Raw genomic sequence first — 24,311 nt, forward strand, 5'->3', positions numbered from 1 at the left:
ATCAATCCTTGAAAACGATCTGTCTGCCTGAAAAGAAGTAGAACTTTTTGAGCAAAAAGACGCAATGAGAACAACTGAAGAACAAAAAGACGCGGTGTTGTGTGTTCTCACAGTGCAGTGTTCGACGGCTCCAGGGAGAACGTTTAGAAAATGTCTTTCTTTTTGAGAGGTTGAGAGTTCAGAGGGCAGACTTCAAATGCTAATGTACGGAGAGTCAATGCCAATCTCTCTTCTGTAGAGATGGGAATTCTGTGAGTTCCCGCACGTTTGATGAATGGTGCTACTCGTTTCAGCAAGTCATCAAAACGCCTGGCACACATTCGGAAATAAGAGAAAGTGGACCCCCTCGTTTAAAGTCTGCATTTGCCGAATGAACAGACAAAACTCTCCATTCTCCGTCCTACTCTGATTTAGAGGGTGAACATACCATCTCCTTCGCCTTTTTTTATTCTTTTGCATAGCTAGATCAACTAAACACTTTAAACTTTTTGTGTTGTGATCTCGCGTAGCCGCGAGACGAAGGTCTGGGCGAGATTCCAGCCCTGATTAATAGCTGCCTCGTAATTATTCACCCCCCAGCAGTGTGGAGTGACTTTAAACGGTGCGGTGTTCTCACTGAGTATAACGACAACAGTGTTCGTGGACATGTTTGCCAGTGGTTCTCAATCCTGAAGTTCTTTCTTCCTACTGAGTATACTTCCAGCTTTAGTGCTACCTAGCGAACAATTTGAACATTTCCCGTTTGAAGACTCGTGTCATATGACCCAGGCTGCGCCTTAAGTTATTTCAATCCCACGGAATGGTCCGCCGCACCTGGTGTTAAAAAACAATGCAAAAACATTATCACTGTGGTACAGTACCTAAATGTGAAATCATTAATTAGGGGTCCTACGAAGTAGGAACCCTATTGTTTTTGTTAGTATTATTTCATAAAAAACACATTTTCAACGTACAAAAATGCCAAGTTACTCAAAAGTATTGATATCAAAATGACGCCAAGTTACGGTACTACAAACAATATAGGCTATCTTGCCTCACTGAAATGACATAAGATGTATTTCAAAGCAATGCTACCCAATATTTCGTCAATTCTTTCAAGTCACAGTGCGAAGTAAATGGAGTGACCATGAGCGAGCTTATATTCCTTATCGAACGGTATATATAACTGTCGCCATAAAGCGCCAGCTGTTAAAGTGGAGGGTTAAGTAACGTGTGAAATCTATTGCACTGCTGTTTTTTTCATGTTCAGTACTAGTAGTTATAATTATGAGTGAATCATGTTTTTAAATGTAATGTTTTAATGGGGAGTTGCAGAACGTACATACGTAGTAGCCTAATTGTTTGTATGTGGCTAGATAGAGAACAGGGCGAGGTAACATGAATGTAGAAATGTGGCGTTTGCTGATAAGAAGGTTTTGTACAGTAGCCAAGTGAAGAAATGTAGTTAGTAGAAATGGCACAGCTGTGAACTGGTGTAACTTTTTAATAAAAGGAATACATTTGCCATCATGAAATGCATATGGGTGGCCATGAGTGAGTTTTGGTAAAGCAAATATAAGCGTAAGAGAACGTTAGTGTAAAAGAGAAAATTATCTGCCTGAGGACGAGGCGGGATTCAATCCTTCAACCGGAGGTTTACCAGTCTGTGACTTTGTTAGTGCAGCACCATGACATAGCTATGCAATGCGTGAAATATCATTAGCAAACCTGTCCGTGGTTTTAAAGAACACAGGCCAGTAAGCACAGAAGAGCTCCCGTTGAATCCATATGGCTTTGCAATATTGTAGCCGGTTAATAACTGAACGTGCAGACGGTACGTCATAATTCAGTGTATACGTTCGGTGAACGGCGGGTAGATATGGTGAAAAAGCAATAATTGAGAAGTAGTAGACAATTATTAGTGAGGGTAAAAGCAGGTTAAAGAAACCCGTTCCTAGCTAGGCTTGAACCTCAGACCCTGTGTTCCCAAGACTGTAAGCTTACCCACTAGGCCACAGGCGGACTAGCTGTTCGTACTGAAAATGAGTAAAAAGGTATGGGTATTTTGCGTGTGTATGCAAGTTTTTCATTGGGTCATGTAGGTGAAGATTTGGCGGGTGTCGGTAAAATGTCCAATGGGGAGACATGTTATTAGTGGGATAGGCGGCAGGAAAAATAAGAATGAGAAGAAGAATGAGAAGAAGAAGAAAAGTGCCAAACTCTCGGTGCTGTATAGGTATGGGGCATGCCCCCGCCAAGGCGTAACTTGGCGGGATGGCATACCTGCCATCCCAATTAGGGGTCCTACGAAGTAGGAAGTAAGTTTGTCCAAAATCCTGAAATCTATGCGGCTTGGACTCTTCTCCTTCGCCTAGTATCTACCCGGCTTGGACGTGTTCGTAGGACCCCGCATTGCTGCTTGCAATAGGAACCCTATTGTTTTTGTTAGTATTATTATTAGGGGTCCTACAAAATAGGAACCCTATTGTTTTTGTTGGTATTATTATTATTAGGGGTCCTACGAAATAGGAACCCTATTGTTTTCGTTGGTATTATTATTATTATTAGGGGTCCTACGGAGGGGATGCTTGTTAAATAAATGGCCAGCGCGAAAATGGTAGCGCTGCAAAACTCCATATTCGGCATAGTTACCGTGTATCGTCTACTAATGAAACTAGAACACAGAGATTTTTTTTTTTTCAACTCATACTTTGGTTGCAGGAGCAATGAATGTCTGAGTTGAGCAATCTAGGCACGCCGGCATGCCGACCACGAGGAGGGATTATGCTAGGAGGTCAAATTCTGCATATGTTTGAATTTGAGTGTTTGAAGGCTGCATCCAATCTAAAAAAATCTGATACCCTGTATTTCTGGTGTTTAAATAATAAAATCCAATTTGTGTCAGATTTGGGTCACATCAGTGTTGTAGCGTAAATATACTTTCAGTTATCTGCATTTGCTCCAATAACTGTGAAAGGATAAACAAAATATAATGCAATAAAAAAAATTGCATTGAAGAGGTGCATTTAGATTTTTATTTTATAACAGATCACACTACAGGTATTGTTAGATTTTTTAAATAAAGCTAGGACTTCACATTTATATAACCTTTATGATTTTACCAACAACCCCAATAAAGAGCAATCCTTGAATGGAAAATGATTAAACATTCAGGGACTGAAATTAAAAGCCCACTTCACAAACTGGATAAGGATGGCATTAAACAGGTTAAGATTAAATTTTCCAAATTAAAGGTTTCACTAAACACTATATTCCAGAAAGATTTGGTGTGGTTTTTCTTGAATGCAATGATTCTGTTGCCAACATAAAAATTACATATGGGAAAAGTGGTCCAAAATATGGCCATGCACTTAACTCCTTAGTAAAATGAATGTAAAGAAAATCCAAGGGCAACAAAATTTCTGAGTATCCTACACATTTCTGTCCTTACAATTCTACTTTCTCGCCCAAAAACTTTAATTGCTTTTCCAATTCCAGAACCTCTAAATCAAATGAAAACTACTTGAATGAATGAAATGGGTTATACAAGTGAATTAAAATGTTACAATTCTGGCAGCCATCCTATCTGCCACATAAGTATGACAACTGCCTACCAAAGGATACCTTATATATGCCATCAAATCTAATGCTGTTGCCATTTCAAGCTTTGAAATTGCCCAGCTGTGCAGACTTCTGAGAGCCACAATGATGATGTACAAATATCACTGTGCGGAATTAAACCCTTAAAGCAAAAAGCATTATACACCAATTCTGCCGTTTTGACACAAACCTGTCCATTCAATAAAAACATTTTTGAAGAAAGGGGGGGGGGAATAACTATTGGGCGACATATCACAAAAATAATAATTAAAAATAATGGCAACAGAAGACCACACCGGGTGCCACTCTTGTCACCTAATGAAGTGGCCGGTGAGTATATATCAGTGGTGATGTTTTTTCCCTGGAAAAATTTCATGTGGTCTCTGAAGTGTGGATGTTTACTACTGAATCAAGTATGAAATAAGAAATAAAGACAGAAGAAAGCTTATCTACCTCAATTGGTGTTATGCTTAAAAATATTATGATTATTGTTGTGATATATTGCCCAACTCTATGTCTTGAGCATGATGTTTGAATGGCTAACAAAAAAAACCCTTGGGAGAAAGAGATGATACATTTCAGACAAGATGATGATCACTACTACAAATACAGCAAAAAAAAAATGCGCAAGTCCTCAAGTCACTTTAAAGGAGGCTCTTGAAAGAATTTCAGAAGCTAACTATTGAGCTGTACATTTCTGCAACTTATATTTAGGATAAAGTAATAAAAAAAGAAAAAAAGGACACCAATCTGAAGTGTCATACCAGGCACACAAAACAAGATTGCACACTATTCTAAAGTTTTAATAAAACTTCGGTAGTATAAACATGACTGCCGATTCTTTGAACAGCTGACTGATGTCACTTCTTAAAGATGCTTAAAACACGTCAACAGCCTGAAGAAATTCCATTGCACTGAAGAGAGTCCAGAGGTTGCAGGACATACCATGCGTCAAGAAATGTTATTCAATATTAAAACCAATGTTAAGCCATCTCATCAGTACTTGGGCTGGAGTCGCATTTCTTTTCCTTGCTCTGAATTCTCCCTCTCTTCACTCTAACTTTTGATTCTTCTCCTGGGAAGCAGACAACCTCTTCTCCTTGGCCTTGTGAGAGTGTTCCCCATCTCTGCTACTGTCTGTTTTCTTCAAAATGGGGCTACCACTTTGACTGCCCTTGTTCCTGCCCCTGTGCTCTGCACCACTGACAGAGCTGATGCTGCTCCTGCTGCTACTACAGCTCTTAGATATCTTCCTTCTGTGCTCCTCCTTGTCTGCTCGGCTCTTCATGTGAGAGGAGCTGTCCTTATTGTGACTGTTGTCTTGGTCATTGCCACTCATGCTCCTGGACCTCCATCCCTTCCGTGAGTCTCTACTCTTGCCCTTGTTTGGACTCCTCTTTCTGTCCTGGCTCTTGGACCTCCCTCTCCTCCGGTTCTCCCTGTCCCAGGGACGCAGGCTCTGCTCCCGATCTCGGTCTCTATCCCAGGATAAGCCCTGCTTGCCCCACTCTCTGCTCCTGCTGCCGGGCCACTTCTGTTGGTCCTTGTTGGAGTCCCTCTCCATACTCCTGGACTTAGCCCTGGACTTATCCCTGTTCCTGCCCCTCCTTTCCTTCTTTTCCTTTGCCTCTGCCTCAGCTCCCTTTGTCCTTTCTATGCTTTTGCTCTTCTCCCTCTCTTTTGTCCCCAATTCAGAGGTTTCCTTCCCTTTGGCATGGTTTCTAAACTTGCTCATTGAGATATCCCTCTTTTCCTCACCCTTGCTGTACTTGTGATCCCTCTCTCTGCTGTGTGACTTGCAACCCCTTCCTTTGCTCCTGCTACGACTGTGGGATTTGTCCTTTTTCTTGGCTTTGTGTTTGTCATGTTTCTTGTCCTTGTCAGCCTTCTGGTCATTCCTCTCTTTGCTCGTAGACCTGTGCGGATGGCTCCTTCTTTCTTTGTCCCAGTTTAGATTGGGGCCATCTGAGATGTCCCATTTGCTCTCACTCCCTCTTGTTGAGGACTTGGTGATTTCATTCTTTCCCTCCATTGAATCACTCCTGCAAATACAAATAATCCACAACTTATTACATGTTCACTCAGATAGTAATACACCAAACATAGGTTGATGTGTTCGTAAGGATTAAATCAAATATTTTTCACAATTTAGTTGCATTCAGCAAAAGCAGTCATTTGTACTGTTATACAATACCACCAAGCCAAAATCAGCCTTTGCAATAGACTATGGGACCTTCAGGCAAGGGAAGCATGGATACAACAATGTAGACAATCTTTCAAGATGGAGTTTAAAAAATAAGACCACCATGATGACACGATGAGCTACTTGATTGACAGGAATTAACCTGCACATGTACAGTGGCCTCCATAATGATTAGGACTAAGGCATATTTTTTCTTGATTTGACTCTGTACTCCACAATTCACATGTGGTTAAAGTACAGATTCTCAATTTTTATTAAAGGGTATGTTTACACATTTTGGTTTCACCATATAGAAATTTCAGCACATTTTTACATAACCCCCATTTCAGGGCACTATAATGTTTGGGACAAATAGCTTAACAGGTATTTCTGATTAGTCAGATGTGTGACTGTTTCCTTAGTGCAGGTATAAGTCAGCTTTAAGTTATAGTGCTACAGGGCTCCAGTCCAGTCAGAGACATAGACTAAACCTTAGGCATACCTATATCAGATGTTGGAGAAAGAGAGCACTGGTGAGCTCATTAATTGCAAAGGGCCTAGTTGGCCAAGAAAGACATTTAAAGTTGAAGACTAAAGAATGATCACCACAATGAAGAAAATGCAGAAACACTCTTCAGAATGCAGGCATGGATGTGCCAATGACTACTGCCCGCAGAAGACTTCACGAACGGAACTACAGAGGCTACACTGCAACCACAAAAGCAGAAAGTACTTAAAGGAGCCGGCAAAACTCCAGCAAACGGTCTTGTGGACAGATCAAAGTGTGTCAGGGGAAGGGCAAATTGTGGATGGCCAGAAGGAACTGGCCAAGATCCAAAGCATGATCCAAAAAACAAAATAGCTGTCAATGTTGTTTCTTGAGGCAAAGATGTGGATCGAAAGAGGACTTTTATAGAGATGTAGTGTACAAAATTTCAGCCTGATTGTTCAAACGATTTAAGAGTTTTTTAAAAAAAATTTTAAATAGGTTTTATAGGCATTTAAACTTATTTTGCTCTTATAGTGTTTCGCTCTTATATTTTGCTCCTATGGGTGAACAGGCACCAAAACGTGTATGCCTCCACAGAATCACGGACTGTTCTCACCAAATTTTGTGAGGATCGGACATAGCATTCATGAGTTACAGCTATTCCAGTAAAAAATAGTCACGCCCACAATAATTGATTGACATGCGGCGGCCATATTGTTTTGAAAAGTCAACCATTTTTTGATAATTACTGAGGTTCAGACTCCAGAGATTCTTTCTAGCCTGATGTGGTGACGGTGGGCCAAATGGCCCGAGTTTGTTAAAGTAGGTTTCGAAAAAAATTCAAAATGGCAGAAAGACAATGTGCACTGGATGTGAACCCGTCATTAGGTTGGCTCTATTCATTCGTGAGGTACCTACATTCACTGCTTACATTACATTAGTGAATTGAATTGAATTTGGACTTTTAAATGAGCAAATGCTGGCTACTTTTTATAGTTCTTCTCCGATGTGATGTTAAGAAAGTGCTGAACCTCTCCAACTGCAAATTTACAGCCTTTCTAATGCAGATAGCCGTCTAGTTACCATACTGAACATGTTTCCATGGAAATGACAAATTATGTTTTCGTGAACAAAAATGTGGGTAACTTATCTACCAGTATTTACCCTGTTTATTAACATGCTGTAATATGCTCTTTAGTCCAGATATTTGTGAGTGGAGAAATGGTGCTGGCAGACCACAGACAAAAAATAAAAACAAAAAAAAAGAATTACATTTTTTCCCCAGATACAAAGGGTGATATTGCTCTCAAGATCCTGCCCACCCTACTTCCTCCTCCTATTTATGAGACTGGGCAAAAAATCTTACATGCTACCATATATTTCAAGATTTTCTTCATTGATGTAAACCCTGCAAGTAAAGATATGCAAATACTTGTTAAACATGGAAAATGTATCTTCTTGTTTCCCTTTCTTGTTTTAAAAACGTCAAACTTAAATAGCCATTCCAATTTTTCATCACCCTAACCCCCCCCCCCCAAAACACTTCAGGATTTCGTACAGACATTTCATGGAAAATTGGTGCTCTTAGATCATCATAATATGTACAGTACAGCATAAAGTGGGATTCATTTTCGATTTCACCCAGATCACATAACAGACAGTCTTTTTTCTTCAATTACATCACTAAATCTGCCTACCTCAATAGCCAGAGGAAGGATACCGGTTCGTAACTGGGCAACCAGGGACCTTTGGCTTCTGGTTAGGTATGCCATAACATATGGTTCATAACATGTGAGCATTGTTTAAACATCCTGTTCTCATATTATTTCATTAAAAGGGCAGTGCAAAAATGATGGAATACCTTTCCCAGCCAAGAACCAATCCATTCGATCTGGTACTCAGGACTGAAACCACACCACAGCACAGGCCTTTGAGATCATTAATCAGAAACTGGTTAAGCAGAGAACATTGCTTGGTGCAGTTGAGATGTGTTTTAAATCATATTGTTTTGACATTCAATTCTCAAATCAATGATCCCGTTTGGTGTTTTCTTCAACAGATCGTTTACATGTCCCCAAGACTAAAACTCCGTCAAATCATTTGAGAATTGCAATTTTTGCAACATATGAATTAACTGTCTTGCGCTTTCTTTATTACTCTTATTGGCGTACCAAGTTTGCCCAAGTTCTCATAAAAATTGCCATTCTAAGTTACGTGTGCAGGCATATTGCAAGGTACACCTTTAGGTCAAGTTCAATTTTCCCTCCTAAGCGATATGTATAGGTAAATCTCTATTTACGAAGAAGTAAACCAAAACTTTAACCCTCTTAGGTATGCATTATAGAACTTATTTTTTAAACAAAATAATTTAAAATGAGTCTAAACATGACTTTTGAATCATTATTAACTGAAGCTACAATGGTTTAAATCTATTCTTTTAGAACATATTTAGAATTTATTATGTACAACTGGCGGTGTTGTGTGCTTGATGGAATAGCTTTGAAGAAAGGGGTGTTACTGTAGTGTCGTCCCTTCAATATTAAGTAAGGAATTATGATTGACCACGTTTATTTTATGTGTAACAGAAGAGGCAACTACACCATGGAGGGTTAATTTAACAGCATTTATAATTGTTTCAATGCATTACTGGCAGTCAATAACAGTGCTAATCTTTTTTATTTTATTTACATAGATCCGTTGTGAAAATGGAACATCTATATGATTTTGTTTCACTAATTTTATGAAATTATTAGTTTCCTTTTGCTTCATTTTAGCCAGTGATGGCAGTTGATGTTGGTGCATGCTTCTTACTCCTCTTGGTGAGCCAGTTTGCCCAAGGTTGCATTAACGTTCAAAATTATGTGTACAGATGCACTGCAAGGTATACACCTTTAGGTTAAGTTCAGCATAAAATAAGTGAAAATGCATATAAACATGCTTCAAACTGTGAACATTTTAAAGGAGCAGCACACGTAAATTTATTGTAGAACCAGGGGTTAAATTGGGATTTGGGAGGTGGGTGAAAAAAGGTACAAACCAATGTCTCAGCTCAAAATAGTTATGTCTTTAATGTATTGAGCACATAATTGTAATTAAGGAAAACTATGTTTTAAAAAGAATGTATACTATTGATGCAAGCTTTTACATAAAATATTTCAAGTTTATTGAGTGTCATTAATGCTGAGAATTTTTTTTACCCATGAAAATAATCTGTCATCCTCCTCTTTTGTCCTCCCTTTCTTCATCCTATATCCATCTTTCTTAAACTGTCAAACTGAAACAAAATAAAACCAGCAGCAACTGGTGAGCTGAAAATTGGTGGGGCGCAAAACTTTCCTTTAAACTAATCATTGATCTCAAACTGTTTTAATAAATTTTCAGTGATTAACAAGCATGCAAACATCTAATCAACTGGAAAGGGACACACAGCTTCTTCGCATTGTGTTAGGGAGATAAAATGATAAATGCGATTTTGAAAAATCCGTTTTAATCACTAAGCAGTGATTATCAATACAATTAATCCACAAAATAGGCCACTCAATACCATCATATATAGCCAGTTCTCCCCAAACAGGCAGTTTTATCGAGTAGCCTAGGCCTTATAGCCTACATTTATTTTCATTTGCAGTACGAAATTGTGCACATTTCTAATCAACATTATTTGCAGATACATGCACTTCTTTCTAAACACTGGCATTCATGGAAAATATCTGCAATGCGTAGATTGTAAACAAAATTGAAGTGCAGGTTTTGTTTTTGCTGATTATTCTGAAAGCTAACACGGTAGATAACAGACTGGTGTATCTTGTTTGTTAAGTGTAGACTACTTGGTGGTTAAAACAGATTTTTAACGGATAAATTGAATTTATGATTTAATCCCCCTAACACGGTATGAAGACGATGTGTGTTAGGCTACTTGCCATTTGATAAGTCCGATCGTTGGCACGCTTGATAATAAAGGAAAATTACGGAAAGTTTTGCGCCACACCAATTTTCAGCTTACCAGTCACCAGTCGCCGCTGAATAAAACGTTATGTATGTGGTAAATATTCAATCCTATCTTAGCTGCTGATCAGCGACCTGATGATTTTGCTTAAGCAATCAAAGTTGCTGTTAATAATAGCTGGCATTCGTGGGGGCAGTTTATTCATCTCTCTTTAACATGTTGCATAGATGAAATTACATGTTAATGAAATTACCTACCGCGTTCGCTTCCAAACGATCAAGACAATCAACAATATTTTTTTTCTGTGCCTGTCTATATAAACGACTGTTTCTCCTGAGTTTTTTTTCTTCGGATTTTTGATTGGTTGAGCGAGTAACTGGCTAGAGGGAACACATGGACTGCAGCATACGAAAAATGGACTGGATTGTTATAGTTATTTGTAAAACTGCCGGTCAAAATTATTTATTTACCAAAGGTGGGTGGACGCCGTCCACCTGCGTCCACCCCCAATTTAACCCGTGTAGAACACTTTTGCTCTCAGTCTCTCTGCCCCAGGCTATGAAATCAGCCACTCCAAACTTCACCGCACAGCTCCCTGCCCTGCCTGCCTGCCTGTCAATCATGTTGCCTGATCACAGCGCTGCCAGTGCTGACAGGGTTGGGCAGGGGGGGGGCTACAAAGATAAGAGCAGAGTACAGATAATGTTATTGCAGACAGTGCAAAAGCTAGACCAGCAAATGACGTAGAAATTTGGAACTACCTTTTAATCTTAGACATACAGATAATGAAAGCAAAGACATTTTTAATGCAAAATCAGATGAAACCCATTCCACCGTTCAATGATCATGAAAGCAGCTAAGATGATTACATAATTGGTGACAATGAGCTGGCTTAAATTAGCTTCCAAATCATGTGAAATACTGGTGGTGCACCTTATGTTTAAAAGCTTTGAAATAATATTTTTCACTCTGAATTTGGCATTAAGACTTACCGATTAAGAAAGCCACGATATTCTACACAGTGATTCATTTGAAACTGCCCATAGCGACTTCTGACTGATTATAACAGAACAAGTCAACATATGTCCTCTCTCCAGTACCCAGATATCAGACAGCACATGTGCATGTGTTTGGAGGGCAGGAATGTGGAGGGGAGGGGAGGGGGTGGAACATAAAATTTTTTTTATTTTTTAAATCAAACACTTACATCTTACTACATCTTTAACTGAAACTGCAAGGTTTTAAGGTCTGTTCTTTTAGAATATTTTAATCATAGACTGTTGTGGCCATGTTATAAGTCCTGCATAATTCATGGAAAACCTTTAGAAAAAAGGGATGCTTCTTCAGTCTCCCATTCAATATGAAGTATTGCATTATGATTGACCATGTTTATTGTGTGAAAAAGGAGAAAACATGCTGTAACCTAGAGGACAACATACCATAGAGCAGTGGTGTCAAACTCGTTGCCATGGAGGGCCGTGTGTATGCAGGTTTTCATTCCAACCAATTAATGCTGCCTTAATTGAGTCCAATTACTCATTCAGCCATATGCGTTTAACTGCATTGAAGCACAGAATATAAGAAAATTTTTATTTACCATAGACCATAGACGTCGGGTCACCATTGTGCACAAACCTGCATCCCTAATTCAGCAAATAATTTAACTAATTATATAATCAAGATCTGAGGCTGGAATGAAAACCTGCATACACACGGCCCTCCATGGCAACGAGTTTGACACCACTGCCATAGAGGGTTCAATGAACTGTCTTTATGATTTCATACAGATTTGTTCCAGGTGGTCAATAACAATAGTAATAAGTTTTTTTAAATTTATTTACATTGATCTACTGTGAAAATCCTCATTTAAAAAACAAGCGCAAATCTGCAATAGCTGCTACCGCACACACGCATGCATCCATGTGTGCATGCATCCACGCACACACCCTCACACAAACACGTGACCTCTTCTTTGGTTCATGACCAACCTTTCCACAAAATCTTGTGCAAATCTGTGAATCCATTCGGGAGTTATATGCCTTTTTGTGATAGGCCACGCCTATCCCCACGCCCCCTGACGCACCCTCACACAAACACGTGACCTCTTCTTTGGCTCATTAACAACCTTTCCACAAAATCTTGTGCAAATCTGTGAATCCATTCGGGAGTTATGTGATTTTTTGTGATAGGCCACGGCCATCGCCACGCCCCCTCTTGGTCAATAGGCCTTGAAAGTTACTCAGCTCTACCTTTGGTCATGACCAACGTCCATGCCAAATTATAAAACTGGCCGCTACGGGGTGGGTGGAACAGAGCTATTGAGCTGCGGTCGCAGCTAAGAATGTAGAAGACTTTTAAAAAATCAAATACTTTTCTACGGTCTTAAGTTATGGTGTTGATATTAATGATGCTGTAATTCATCCACATAATCCTATCCTGTCTGACCATTTTCTTATAACACTGCATCTACTATTAGCCCATCCCATAACATCTGCACCTGCACCTGCAACATGCACACAGGTCACACTATTACTTCTACCACTGCTATAAACTTTATTGATGCACTACCAGAATATTCTGATTAAGACATTTCAGTTACCTCCTTGTCTTCAATGATCTGGAAGAGGGAGTGCCTACTGCGGTACGTAAAACCCTTGATGTAGTTGCCCCATTAAAAAGTACTAAAGTTATTGAGCATTTGAGTATATTGACCATACGAGGGCTCTTAATTTCTTAAACCCCCAATTAGATGCAGACGTCTAAAAATAGCACTCGTAAATTATTGCTTTCATCGGTCACTGATTCAAGGTGCACTGCTGTAACACCTACACCGTTGTAAAGCATACACTCTTTGCACTTTGATGCAGAAAACCCAGTCTTGGTCGGTAAAACCACCAAGAAATAAGTTTGATCATTACGGTATTTTATAATCCAGTGACTGTCCGCAACAAGTCAAAAAACTGCATTTTTTTCGGTTTAAACCGCTTGGCTTCAATGATTTTCCTGGTGGACTTGGTTTACAGTGTATAGTAATTCAATGGTATTTACATCATATTCTACATTATATGGTGACAGAGCAGATCAGAGCACAGTTTAGTATGGCATTAACCCCCTCTACGTCTGTATGACAGGCAATTTGTCCTGTGAAATTAAGAGAAGTAACCAAGGCCATGGAGAGTTCCCATGCAGCTAACATGTACAGTAATTGAAATGGTCCCGAAGGCCATAACTGTTACAACCTGTTAAAATGTGCATGTAAACTCTCCTGTGTGCAGGCTAAGCCTTTTTTTTTTTAATTAATAAAATTTATTTATTTCCATTCTACAGTTATTACAAAACAGGGTGAAACCACTTCAAATCCCTCCACCAACTCCCCTCCCCCTTCAAAACCCCTGGCTTTTTTTTTTTTTTTTTTTTAAGTACCGAGAAAGTGCTGAAGTTTTGGTATACCGTGCAACTCTACATCAGACACATATTCCAATCCATTGCTCAGCTTAGCAGAGAATGCACATTTCAGAGCGCCACAGAGACAGATAGAATAATAACACATAAATACACATTTCAAATAATAAATATGACATTGAGAAAAAACGAGAAAAAAAAGACAAATATCAACTCGCGATCTGCGTACTGGGCGCAAAGTAGCCTACCGTTTAATTTATTTAGACATAGGCAGATAAGAAAAATTTTGGTTTCGCTGACCTATAAAACGCTATTCCAAAAGCAAAATCATACATGTTATACATCGTTAGAAAGCTTATACTCTCACCTACTGAATAAATGAATTGTCAATCAAGCCAAATTGCACTGAAAAGGGCGACAACGCCGTAAGCAACAGGTGTGGTATTACGCACAGCTATTATTGAAGATAGCTGACCCAGGCGTCACATATGCGCTTATTTTTCACAAATGGATTGTGCAAGACAATATATGACCACTCATTCGCAAAAGGGACATCTACGCGTAAAACCAACGGTAAGATTGTATATTTATTCAATGTTTAGTCCCAGATATTGACTGTAGAATGACATGATATAATTTAACAAGAAAATTTGTCTCGTTTTTTTCGTTATTCAGTGAGCAGCGTTTTCACTGCTATTAGCATATTTTAGGGCTAATGTCGGGTGTATCTTGTTGCTACGAAAAATTACATTACATTACAGGCATTTGGCAGACGCTCTTATCCAGAGCGACGTACAACAAAGTGTATAATCATAATGAGGAACAAGTGTGTCGAAAACCCTAGAGAGAAGTACCGTTCCAAGTGCAGGGAACAACCGCATAGTTCAACTTGGACCCTGTAGGTTAAACTGATTAACACTAACACAGTCTATGCAAAAATACAAGCAATAGTTAAGACGAGTGCATTAACTAAGTCACCTACGAAACAGCTACCTAGTTACAACCCTAAGCTTACAGTGAATTTCGAGATTAAATTGAGAATACGATTTCTCTCAGCATAATGACGGATTTAAAGACTAAACAAACTCACCCGATATTGTCTTCAAATGGATCCATGCCAAAGAGAAGTATTCATCCTCTCAAAAAGCTTTTACTAACAAACCTTTAATAGCCTAGCATGCACTCTGGCTGGCACTGTCTTCCATTGCTTCCCCGACGTTCAGACCCTCCCCTCACTGATAAAAACTAGACCTTACAGTGTCGGATTACTTGCGTCGCCATGGATGTTGCTTGCCGTAAAGTAGTTTACTAGATGTCGTAACACTTAGATTTGGAGCTCCAGCTCTTCCGCACCCCACCTAATAAAAAAGTCCAAATGGCGGACATACGTGGTCCCAAAGGCAAAGTTGTAGAGCACATTTAGATGCATCGGTCGATGACGTTTTGTGTTGATCTGACTTACGGTGTGGGAGTTATGACCTTTTAAAATATGACCTTTTGTTATAGCGCCACCATCTGGCCGACATAGGTGATTTTTAGTTCCTGAGTAGTGGGGGGCCATAGGAACCCAACTACCAAATTTGGTTGGTCTACAACTTATGGTTGATGAGCCGCAGACATTTTAGTGGAGAAAGCTTCCACGCCCCAACAAAAATGTCAAAAGGACTCCAGACTTCATTTTTGAAGCTCATTTCCTGGTTGCCCACTACGGATGGCTCCAGTATAGGTGTTTTCATATCCGGTTTCCATGTAAGTCTACGGTACAAATGTGATCAAAATACAAAGTCAATAATTTTTTCTCACAGGAACAAATAGTCATAATAGGTGTATTTCATTCGTCTTATGACTGTCCATGGGTCGATTTCATGATTTATTGCGTCATTTGGGCACAGTGCCAATATTTGTTCTGGACCAATGAGGTACAGCTTGCGTCACTTCCGGATTACTGCGGAGGACTGAGCTACAATAGGGGCTACAGTCTATGGTCACTGGGGTGGGCGGTGGCGCTTCTTGGCCTTGACATTGCGGCTCCGGCCACGGTGCGAAGTCAGAAAATGCAGGCATCCCATTTCGTGGTGATTTCATTATGGCGTGTGCTATTTACAGCTGCACTAGACGACCATAAAATAATCCTCCTCTGAAGTTTTGCGGTAGCCGAGTCATTTTTACTATTTCCTTTAGCCTACTTAACCAAATAATTAGTTGGCAGAAAGCGTAATCAGCTTGCTATATTTGGTAGTCCAGTAGCCTATGCTAAAACAGTTCGCAACTTCGGCTACCAAGCCATTTGACTAGCTAGCTAACCTTAACCGGCAAACATTCAATCTGTCAGACGTGTTTGACGGCTTGTCAGTCGTGTACATTCCGTAAATGTCTACCTGGGCCATGCTTCACGCATGTGACAAAGCTACTACATTACATTACATTACATTATAGGTTCTTAGCAGACGCTCTTATCCAGAGCGACTTACAACAAGTGCATTACAAAACTCAGAGACAAGCGCTTTACAACATTCCTGCAAGAGAGATAACTATAATCCCGATTTTGGGATAAACACTTTTTCAGTTTCATGAAGCGAATTAAGAGTCTCAAGGTTCATCTGCTGAATAACATACAATAATACAATCATCTGCTGAATAACATACAACACACGATGAAATCACACACACAGAATTTAACGAAATTAACCATCTTCGCATTTAGAAAGGAACATGTTTTTAGCATTTAAGAGACCGACAAGCTAGGCATTTAAGACAGTGGTTCTCAGAATCGGTCCTGGGGGCTCCTTGCGTATATTGGCTTTTCTCCATTGGTTTTGATGATTTACAAGAAAAAAAATAATAGCCTAATAATAATTAGAAATTCAATGTAGGCTACATTATTTTTGTCTTCATGCACCAGGTGGAAAACTTGCTGTACAAAGTGCGTTGTCATATTTACACGCCTGCAGATCAGTTATTAAAATACTTGGTAGATTTGTTAATCACCGCTGCCAGTGTTAATTTTTATTCGGTAGGAAGTGATTTGCGAACGATCGGTCAGCTAGCGTCACCCAGCAAGTGAACACCACAAACGGCGATGGAGTAGCTAGTAGCAGTTACTGGCTCATTAACTGACTGTGGCGAAAACCTACGACGATAACTTGCTCGGTTAACAGCAGGTCTACCAGACAGTTTAGACAGTTTAGAAAATTAGCCTAGTCAAATCACCAGTAGCCTACACATCTCTGATTGATTGACCATCAGTGTAGTCAATGTTCTTCCCCTGTGGTTCATATTGCTAATGCGTGAGCTAACCACGGATAGCCTACCTAGCTCACTGGCAAGCTGATATGCTAGCTAAGCATATTCGTTTTGCTGAGAAACATAAATTGAAGATAACTGAACATAATTGTATTTTTTATGTCATACATATAACGTGATTACATGACACAGTACCGTCACGGATGGAAATTAAACTCCGTGAACATCTGATAATATATTTTAAAACATAACGGCAGACAATCAGCTAGCCTCAGGTTCGTTCTGCAATCGTTCGTTCAGGTTGATGGGCTTTTCCGCACCGGACTGTCAATCACATTGTAAAAATCACAGAGCCGCTTAACTCTATGGTTTTGGCTCCAAATCGACAACATGGCCACGCCCGCCATTGAGCTTCAAAACGTGTTTTAGAGACCCACGGAGAGTCAATGGGTGACGTCACAGTAGCTTTGTCCATATTTTTTACAGTCTCTGGTTCAGATGCAGATAGGTCCATGAAGTTTTGGGTTGATTTAACCTACGGTGTGGGAGTTATGGCCTATTACGCATGACCCTTTGTTATAGCGCCACCATCTGGCCGACATGGGTGATTTTTAGTGCCTGAGTAGTGGGGGGCCATAGGAACCCACCTGCCAAATTTGGTTGCTCTAGGACTTATGGTTGCTGAGCCTCAGACACTTTTAGCGGAAAAAAAATAAAATAAAAAATAATAATCCTAACAAATACAATAGGGTTCCACCAGCTTCGCTGCTTGGACCCCTAATAATAATGGGAAAAAAATCCATTGTGGGTGCGCATGTGTATGTAGATAGAGTAGTAGTGGGGTTAAGAGGGTGTGTGTGTGGGTGTGCGTGTGTGGCCTTAGGCAACTGTAGAGATTTTAGGAGTGGTGAGAATTTTTTATTAAATTTTTCAGTTTGTTTTCTGATTGAGGCTGAGATTTGTTCCATTGATATATGTTCTGTTAGCAGGTTTAACCACTGTGAGATGGAAAGTTGATCTCTGTTTTTCCAGTTTAGTAGGATTGTTTTCTTGGTGATACTTAGGACTACAAGTATTGGAGTTGTGTTTTGGTTGGAAGTGTCGATTATTGATGAGTCTCCAAGTAAGCACAGTGATGGGGATAGTGGGAGGCTGCATCCCAGAAGTAGTGATATGTTGGCAATGATTTCTTGCCAGAACTGATTGACTGGAGGGCACTGCCACATGGCGCGAAAGTAGTTGTCAGCTGTGTGGAGTGTGCAGTCAGTGCATATGTCTGTGAATCCCATTTTGTACATCTTGTGTTGAGTGATATGTGCTCTGTGGTTGATTTTGTATTGAATTAGTTGTATATTAGTATTATTAAACATATTGTTGTTATATATGTATATATATATATATATATGTTTTTACACAAATTGGTCCAAAAGTCGGCATTGGTACTGATATTGAGGTCTTTTTCCCAGTTATGGGTAGGAAGAGAGATAGTGTTGTCTGTGGGAGATAGTAGTCTATATAGTTTGGAGAAAGGTTTCTTTGAACTTTCAATTATATTGATGTGTTCTATAAGTGGTGGTGGTTGAAGGGGATTGTTGGAGATATTGATTTTTGTCTTGATTGCATTTTTCAGTTGGTGGTACTTTAGATATTGTTCTTTCCCAATGGTAAATGGACTGCATTTATATAGCGCTTTTATCCAAAGCGCTTTACAATTGATGCCTCTCATTCGCCAGAGCAGTTAGGGGTTAGGGGTTAGGTGTCTTGCTCAAGGACACTTCGACATGCCCAGGGCGGGGTTTGAACCGGCAACCCTCCGACTGCCAGACAATCGGTCTTACCTCCTGAGCTATGTCGCCCCTATATTTTTCTATGTCGCCCCAATGCCGTACTTCTGCACCAATTCTTGGAAGCCAAGTAGTATGTTATTTTTGAAGAGTGGTGCAGATGTGTGATGCCGTTTTCTTTCCACTTAGTGCCTGTTATTGGTGATTTGTTTACTAGAAAGTCCGTGTTGTGCGATATGGGTGTATGTGCACTAGGTTTCATGGTGAAATTTGTGATTTTATTAACTTTCCACCAAGCTGTCAGAGTTGTAGCAATTAGTGTTTTTAAGCAATTGTGATGTTTTATTGTGTTGTTAAAGAACGGTAGGTCTGTGCATATGCCTTTGCATTCAGCTTGTTCTGTGTCGACCCATGTGCTATGGTAGCGGTTTGGATGGATCCATTTGCTGAAATACTGTAACTGATTTTCTAGGTAGTAATGGTGAAAGTTGGGGGCGTCTAGTCCCCCATGAGTTTGTCTTTTTGTAAAGTTGTCAGTTTTATTCTTGGTTTCTTATTTTTCCAGGGTAGTGGGTTGGGTTGGAATCATTGTGAATAAATAATTAATTTTTGGTAATATTGTCATTTTAATTGTTGCAATACGTCCAATGATAGAGATGGATAATGTCATCCAGCAGTTTAAGTCATCTTCTATTGTTTTTAGTAGTGGTGTGAAATTGAGATGGAATAACTCTGACAGCTTGGGGGAAATATGTATGCCAAGGTATGTGATGTTTCCTGTGGTGAGAGGGAGAGAGGGGTTCTGAGATGCAGCATTCCAGCCATTCCCGCAAACTGGTAGGATTGTTGATTTGTTCCAGTTTTTTATGGAATAATTGGATATATTAGAGTATGTGTCAATGAGTTTAATAGCTATACGGATTGATTTGGTTGGATTCTGAAGGAATAACAATACATCATCTGCATAGAGACTGATATTGCGGGTTGTATTGAGGGTTGTGATACCAGTGATATTGTCATTTTGTCGTATTGCGGCGGCCAGTGGTTCTATAAATAATGTGAATAATGATGGAGAGAGTGGACATCCTTGTCTGGTGCCTCTGTAGAGTGTGAAAGCTTGTGAGGTAATGCCATTATTGGTGACTGCAGCCCTGGATGAGTTGTAGAGTGTTCTGATCCAATTCATGAACATTTCTCCAAAACCAAATTTTCCCAACACTGCAAAGAGAAATGTCCAATTGACCCTGTCAAAGGCTTTTTCTGCGTCAAGAGATAAAATGGCTGTGTTTATATTGTTTTGTTTGGAGATATTCATCAAATTGAAGAGGTGGCATGTGTTGTTTGAGGAGTGTCTTCCTTTTATAAAACCTGTTTGATCTGGGTGAATGAGAGATGAAATAACTGATTCGATTCTGAATGTTAATGCCTTGCTGATAATTTTGAGATCTGTGTTGATTAGAGATAGAGGGCGGTAGCTTGCACATAGGGTTGGATCTTTATTTGGCTTGAGTAATACTGTGATTAAAGCTGTGTTCATATGTGGTGGGATGGATGATGAGTTTTTTTATTTCTGTTGCCATTCTGGTGAACAGTGGTGAGATTGTCTGCCAAAAGTGTTTACAGAACTCACCGGGGTAGCCATCAGATCCTGGTGCTTTATTGTTTGAGAGATGTCTGACTGCTTTTTCAAGTTCAGCTGTTGTTAATGGGGCATCCAAGGTTTTAGCCTGGTCTATGTTCAATTTTGGTAGTGTTATATTATTTAGGAAAGAGTCTATTTCAATTACGTGTTTATCTTTGTCAGCTGTATATAATTTGCTATAATATGTTCTAGTTGGTTTGCTAAATATTTTCCAGATTTATTGTTGTATTCAAAGTGATTATAACGGAGTCTTTGTAGTAAGAACTGTGTTTTTTGTTGAGAATACTGTCAAGTTGAAATTTGGTCTCTCTTAGTTCCTTTAGAGTTTGATCTGTGGGATTTGCTGCATGGGAGTTCCATGTTTACATCCAAATTCTAACTGTCCAGGGTGTTTTTCATGAACCCGGATTACAAAGTTAGCTGGATAACTGCGCTAACTATAACCTGGAACAGCTCTTTTTACTTCAGTTGATGTTCCAAATCTGGGAAGGTTCTGGGTTTTACATGGTGTAGTTATCCAGCGAACCCAGTAATCCGTTTTTGTGAAATACCCCCCAAAATACTGAACAAGGAAAAACACTGATTAGCTGCAATGGCACTAGCTAACTACAGTACAATGTTCCCACAAACTATGGGTGCACTCAGTGTAACGATCGTTATAACACTGCCTAATTACTGTTACCATCTATATGGAATCATTCACATGGCTAAAAAAAGCTATTTTCAATATCTATCACGTCTTCACTTGACATTTTGCATGTAGCACTCAAGGTTGTGTCCTTAACAGAGGTGTAGGTTGGGTTGAGAATGGAGGAGGAGAATACTTTGTTTACAAACGCAGAGTCTAGAAGGGCGGCAAAATCCTACATAGTATACCTTTAATTACATTTATGGCTCAACTGACGATTTAATACCCATTATCTTTGTCAAAGACCACTTTCGAACAATACCACCTATTATAATTGTGGCTCACCCTTTATTACATTTGTGACCTTAATTACATTTGTGTTGAACTCAGTATTACATTTGTCACCTTTATTACATTGGTGGTCTGCTACGTATAACATTTGTGGTTTTTTGACTCCTTATTACATTCTTAGGCATTTATTACTCCAGTGACCTCTACAACAGCAGTACTGTGGGGTGCAGCGCCAACATTGTTTTTTATAATGTGACGTAGCTATAGTAACATACATAAATACATATTTTCCAGCAGGTTAATAGATCTTTCAGGTAGGGAACTGTGTAAGAGAGTTGACTTACTTGTCTCCTTTGATCCAGCGCTCTCCACATGGGGCCCTCATCCTCTGGGCCCTCTGCATCTCTTGGCGCCAGTGTGGAGGGGTCTCACTGCGCCAAAAACGGTCCCTTGATCTGGATCTGGAGCGTGACGGAGTCCTGTAGCGCTGGGAAAAGCACATCCACAGTTCAAAAGCCTCACTAAGCTAGCATTTCTGGTTTTCATCCATTAACCAGCCCTTGAAATGGTATTACCCCTCAATCAAACAGAGAGGCTCCTCTAAAGTAATGACACTACTGGTATATCTTCATTTTACCATTCATGTGCAATTATACAGAATTTATCAAACTAGACCCCGAACAAGAGAGATTAGCAGATGCTCTTCACCAGAGCAACTTGCACATGGTAGGTTTTCACATATAATAAATCCATTTTTACACTTGGACACTTCACTGAAGCAATTAAGGTTAAGTAATAGCTCAAGAATACAACAGTAGCACCCCAGCTGGGAACTGAACCCACAACCTTCTGAGGTTCCCCAACTATTATACTACACTTCCCCATGTAGTTTACTCAGAAAGAAGCAATGCAGAACTAAAGAACACACCCATTGTTCAAGGGAAGTGTGCATCTGATCGTGTCGTCGGCTACTAATCTCCGCGTTTTCAGATAAGCGTTTCTCTGCTTAATTTTGTTTCAGCGGTTGTTAGAGAACACAGTTGTGCATAATCACGTGTTACTGTTTTAAATAGCACTGTACTGTCTTGTTAATTTCGAGTAGTTTCACCTGGGGGTACAAGCTCAATGCAATTAGGTAATTGCCACCCTGTATTTATAACTCGCAGCCTCTTCCTCAGTTTGGCATGTGTCTAACCCTGATTCCTTTGTGCTCATTGACATGCTCCAGACGGCCCATCTACCACAGGTGCAACCCATCTAACCTGGTCTACCCACCCCCATCCTCATCTCAGGAACTCACTGTGGTGGGTGGACTATGGAATTGTCAGTCAGCTGTCCAGAAATCTGACTTCATTACTGCCTTTGCCAAGATGAAGTCTCTTCACTTCCTGGCTCTCAAAGACCCTGGATCACACCCGATGACACCGCCACTCCAGCTGCACTGTCTGCGGGATACTCCTTCTCGCACAGCCCCAGGGCCTCTGGCCGAGGGGGGGCACTGGTTTGCTCATTTCCCTGTCCTGGAAATTCTGTGTCCTCCCTAGTCCTAACTTTAATCCCTCCTTCTTTGAATTTCATGCAGTTACTGTAACTCATCCTACAAAACTCCATATTGTTGTTCTGTACCATCCTCCAGGTCCAATCGGCTTCCTGGATGAGCTGGACATTATCCTGAGCTCCCTCCCTGAGGATGGCACTCCTGCTATTCTACTGAGAGACTTCAACCTCCCATCGCGCAACTACCTGTCCACTTGACCCCATCTCATCAACAGTCCTCCAGCCTATATCCAGCGAGATCCTTCCCTAGCTGTCCTCTATTGTTAATACCTCCCTTGCCTCTGGCTATGTTCCCTCTGATTTTAAGATGGCTCACGTTACCCCACTTCTTAAGAAACCCACCCCAGACCCTCTGATGTAATGAACTATCGACCCGTATCGCTTCTACCTTTTATGTCAAAAACCCTTGAGCGAGCAGTGCTAAAATAACTAACCTCCTCTTTTCTCCATCAGAACAACCTGCTAGACCCACACCAGTCTGGCTTCCGATCCAGGCACTCAACAAAGACTGTCATCCTGGCTGTGACAGAGGCACTCGCCACTGCAAGAGCCTCACGCCTCTCCTCTGTCCTGATCCTCCTAGACCTGTTAGCAGCATTCGACACGATCAACCACAATCTACTCCTCTCCATCTTGACTGAGATGGGCATTTCTGGGACTGCCCTGTCTTGGTTTGCTTCCTATCTGGCAGATTGGTCCTACCAGGTCACCTGGATGGGGTCTGCCTCTGCCCCTCATCCCCTTGTTACGGGAGTACTACTGGATCCTCTGCTGCTCTCCATATACACCAAATCTCATGGTTCAGTTATTAATTCACATAGCTTCACCTATCACTGTTATGCAGACGACACACAACTCTTCTTCTCTTCCCCCCCTCTATCTTACACCACCTGAAGCTCAACCTCAACAAAACTAAGCTGCTGTTCTTCCCATACAAGACCTCCCTACTACGTGAGCTGTCAACCACGGTTGATGGCACCACAGTGACTGCCTCGCACTCTGCAACCTGGATGACCAAACTGGACCTCAAAAAGCACATCAAGGCAACATCACAGTCCTGCAGATTCCTCCTGTACAACATCAGGAGGATTTGACCATACCTGACTATGCACTCCACCCAGCTGCCTGTCCAGGCTATGGTGACCTCCCATCTTGATTACTGCAACTCTCTCCTTGCAAGCCTGCCGGCTTGTGCCATACAGCCACTACAGATTATTCAAAATGCTGCTGCCCGACTCATCTTCAATCTTCCCCCTCAAAGTTCTTCCACGTCACTTCTCTGCTGAGGTCACTCCACTGGCTACTGGTCGTTGCCAGGATCAGGTTCAAAGTCCTGACCCTCGCCTACACTGCAGCCAACAGGACGGCCCCCGTCTACTTACAGGACATGATTGAATTCTATACGCCTGTTCGATCACTCTGCTTGGCAGTAGCAGGACGCATTGCACCCCCTCCCATCCAGGTAAAGAGTTCTCACTCATCCCTATCATGAAGCTTCTCCACCCTAGGTCCCCAGTGGTGGAGTGAACTCCCTGTCCCTCTTCGAACCTCTCCCTCACTACCCATC

The 24,311-nt window shown here is 40.6% G+C and overlaps 1 protein-coding gene across 6 annotated transcripts in view; it reads right to left on the reverse strand.

Annotated features, from left to right (window-relative positions):
- Positions 1–2,991: 2,991 nt before the first annotated feature.
- The window catches only part of ppig (peptidylprolyl isomerase G (cyclophilin G)), a 107,719-nt gene continuing 86,399 nt past the window's right edge, over positions 2,992–24,311 (reverse strand). For all 6 annotated transcript variants that reach the window (XM_035410015.1, XM_035410010.1, XM_035410014.1 and 3 more), the window contains 2 exons: positions 21,532–21,674; positions 2,992–5,621 (listed from right to left, as the gene is read on the reverse strand). In XM_035410015.1, the coding sequence (XP_035265906.1) occupies positions 4,631–5,621; positions 21,532–21,674 (1,134 nt within the window). In that variant the 3' untranslated portion in view covers positions 2,992–4,630. The remainder of the gene's footprint in view (positions 5,622–21,531; positions 21,675–24,311) is intronic.

The sequence above is a fragment of the Anguilla anguilla genome, chromosome 3 (assembly GCF_013347855.1).
Source record: "Anguilla anguilla isolate fAngAng1 chromosome 3, fAngAng1.pri, whole genome shotgun sequence".
NCBI classification, from domain to species: Eukaryota; Metazoa; Chordata; class Actinopteri; order Anguilliformes; family Anguillidae; genus Anguilla; species Anguilla anguilla.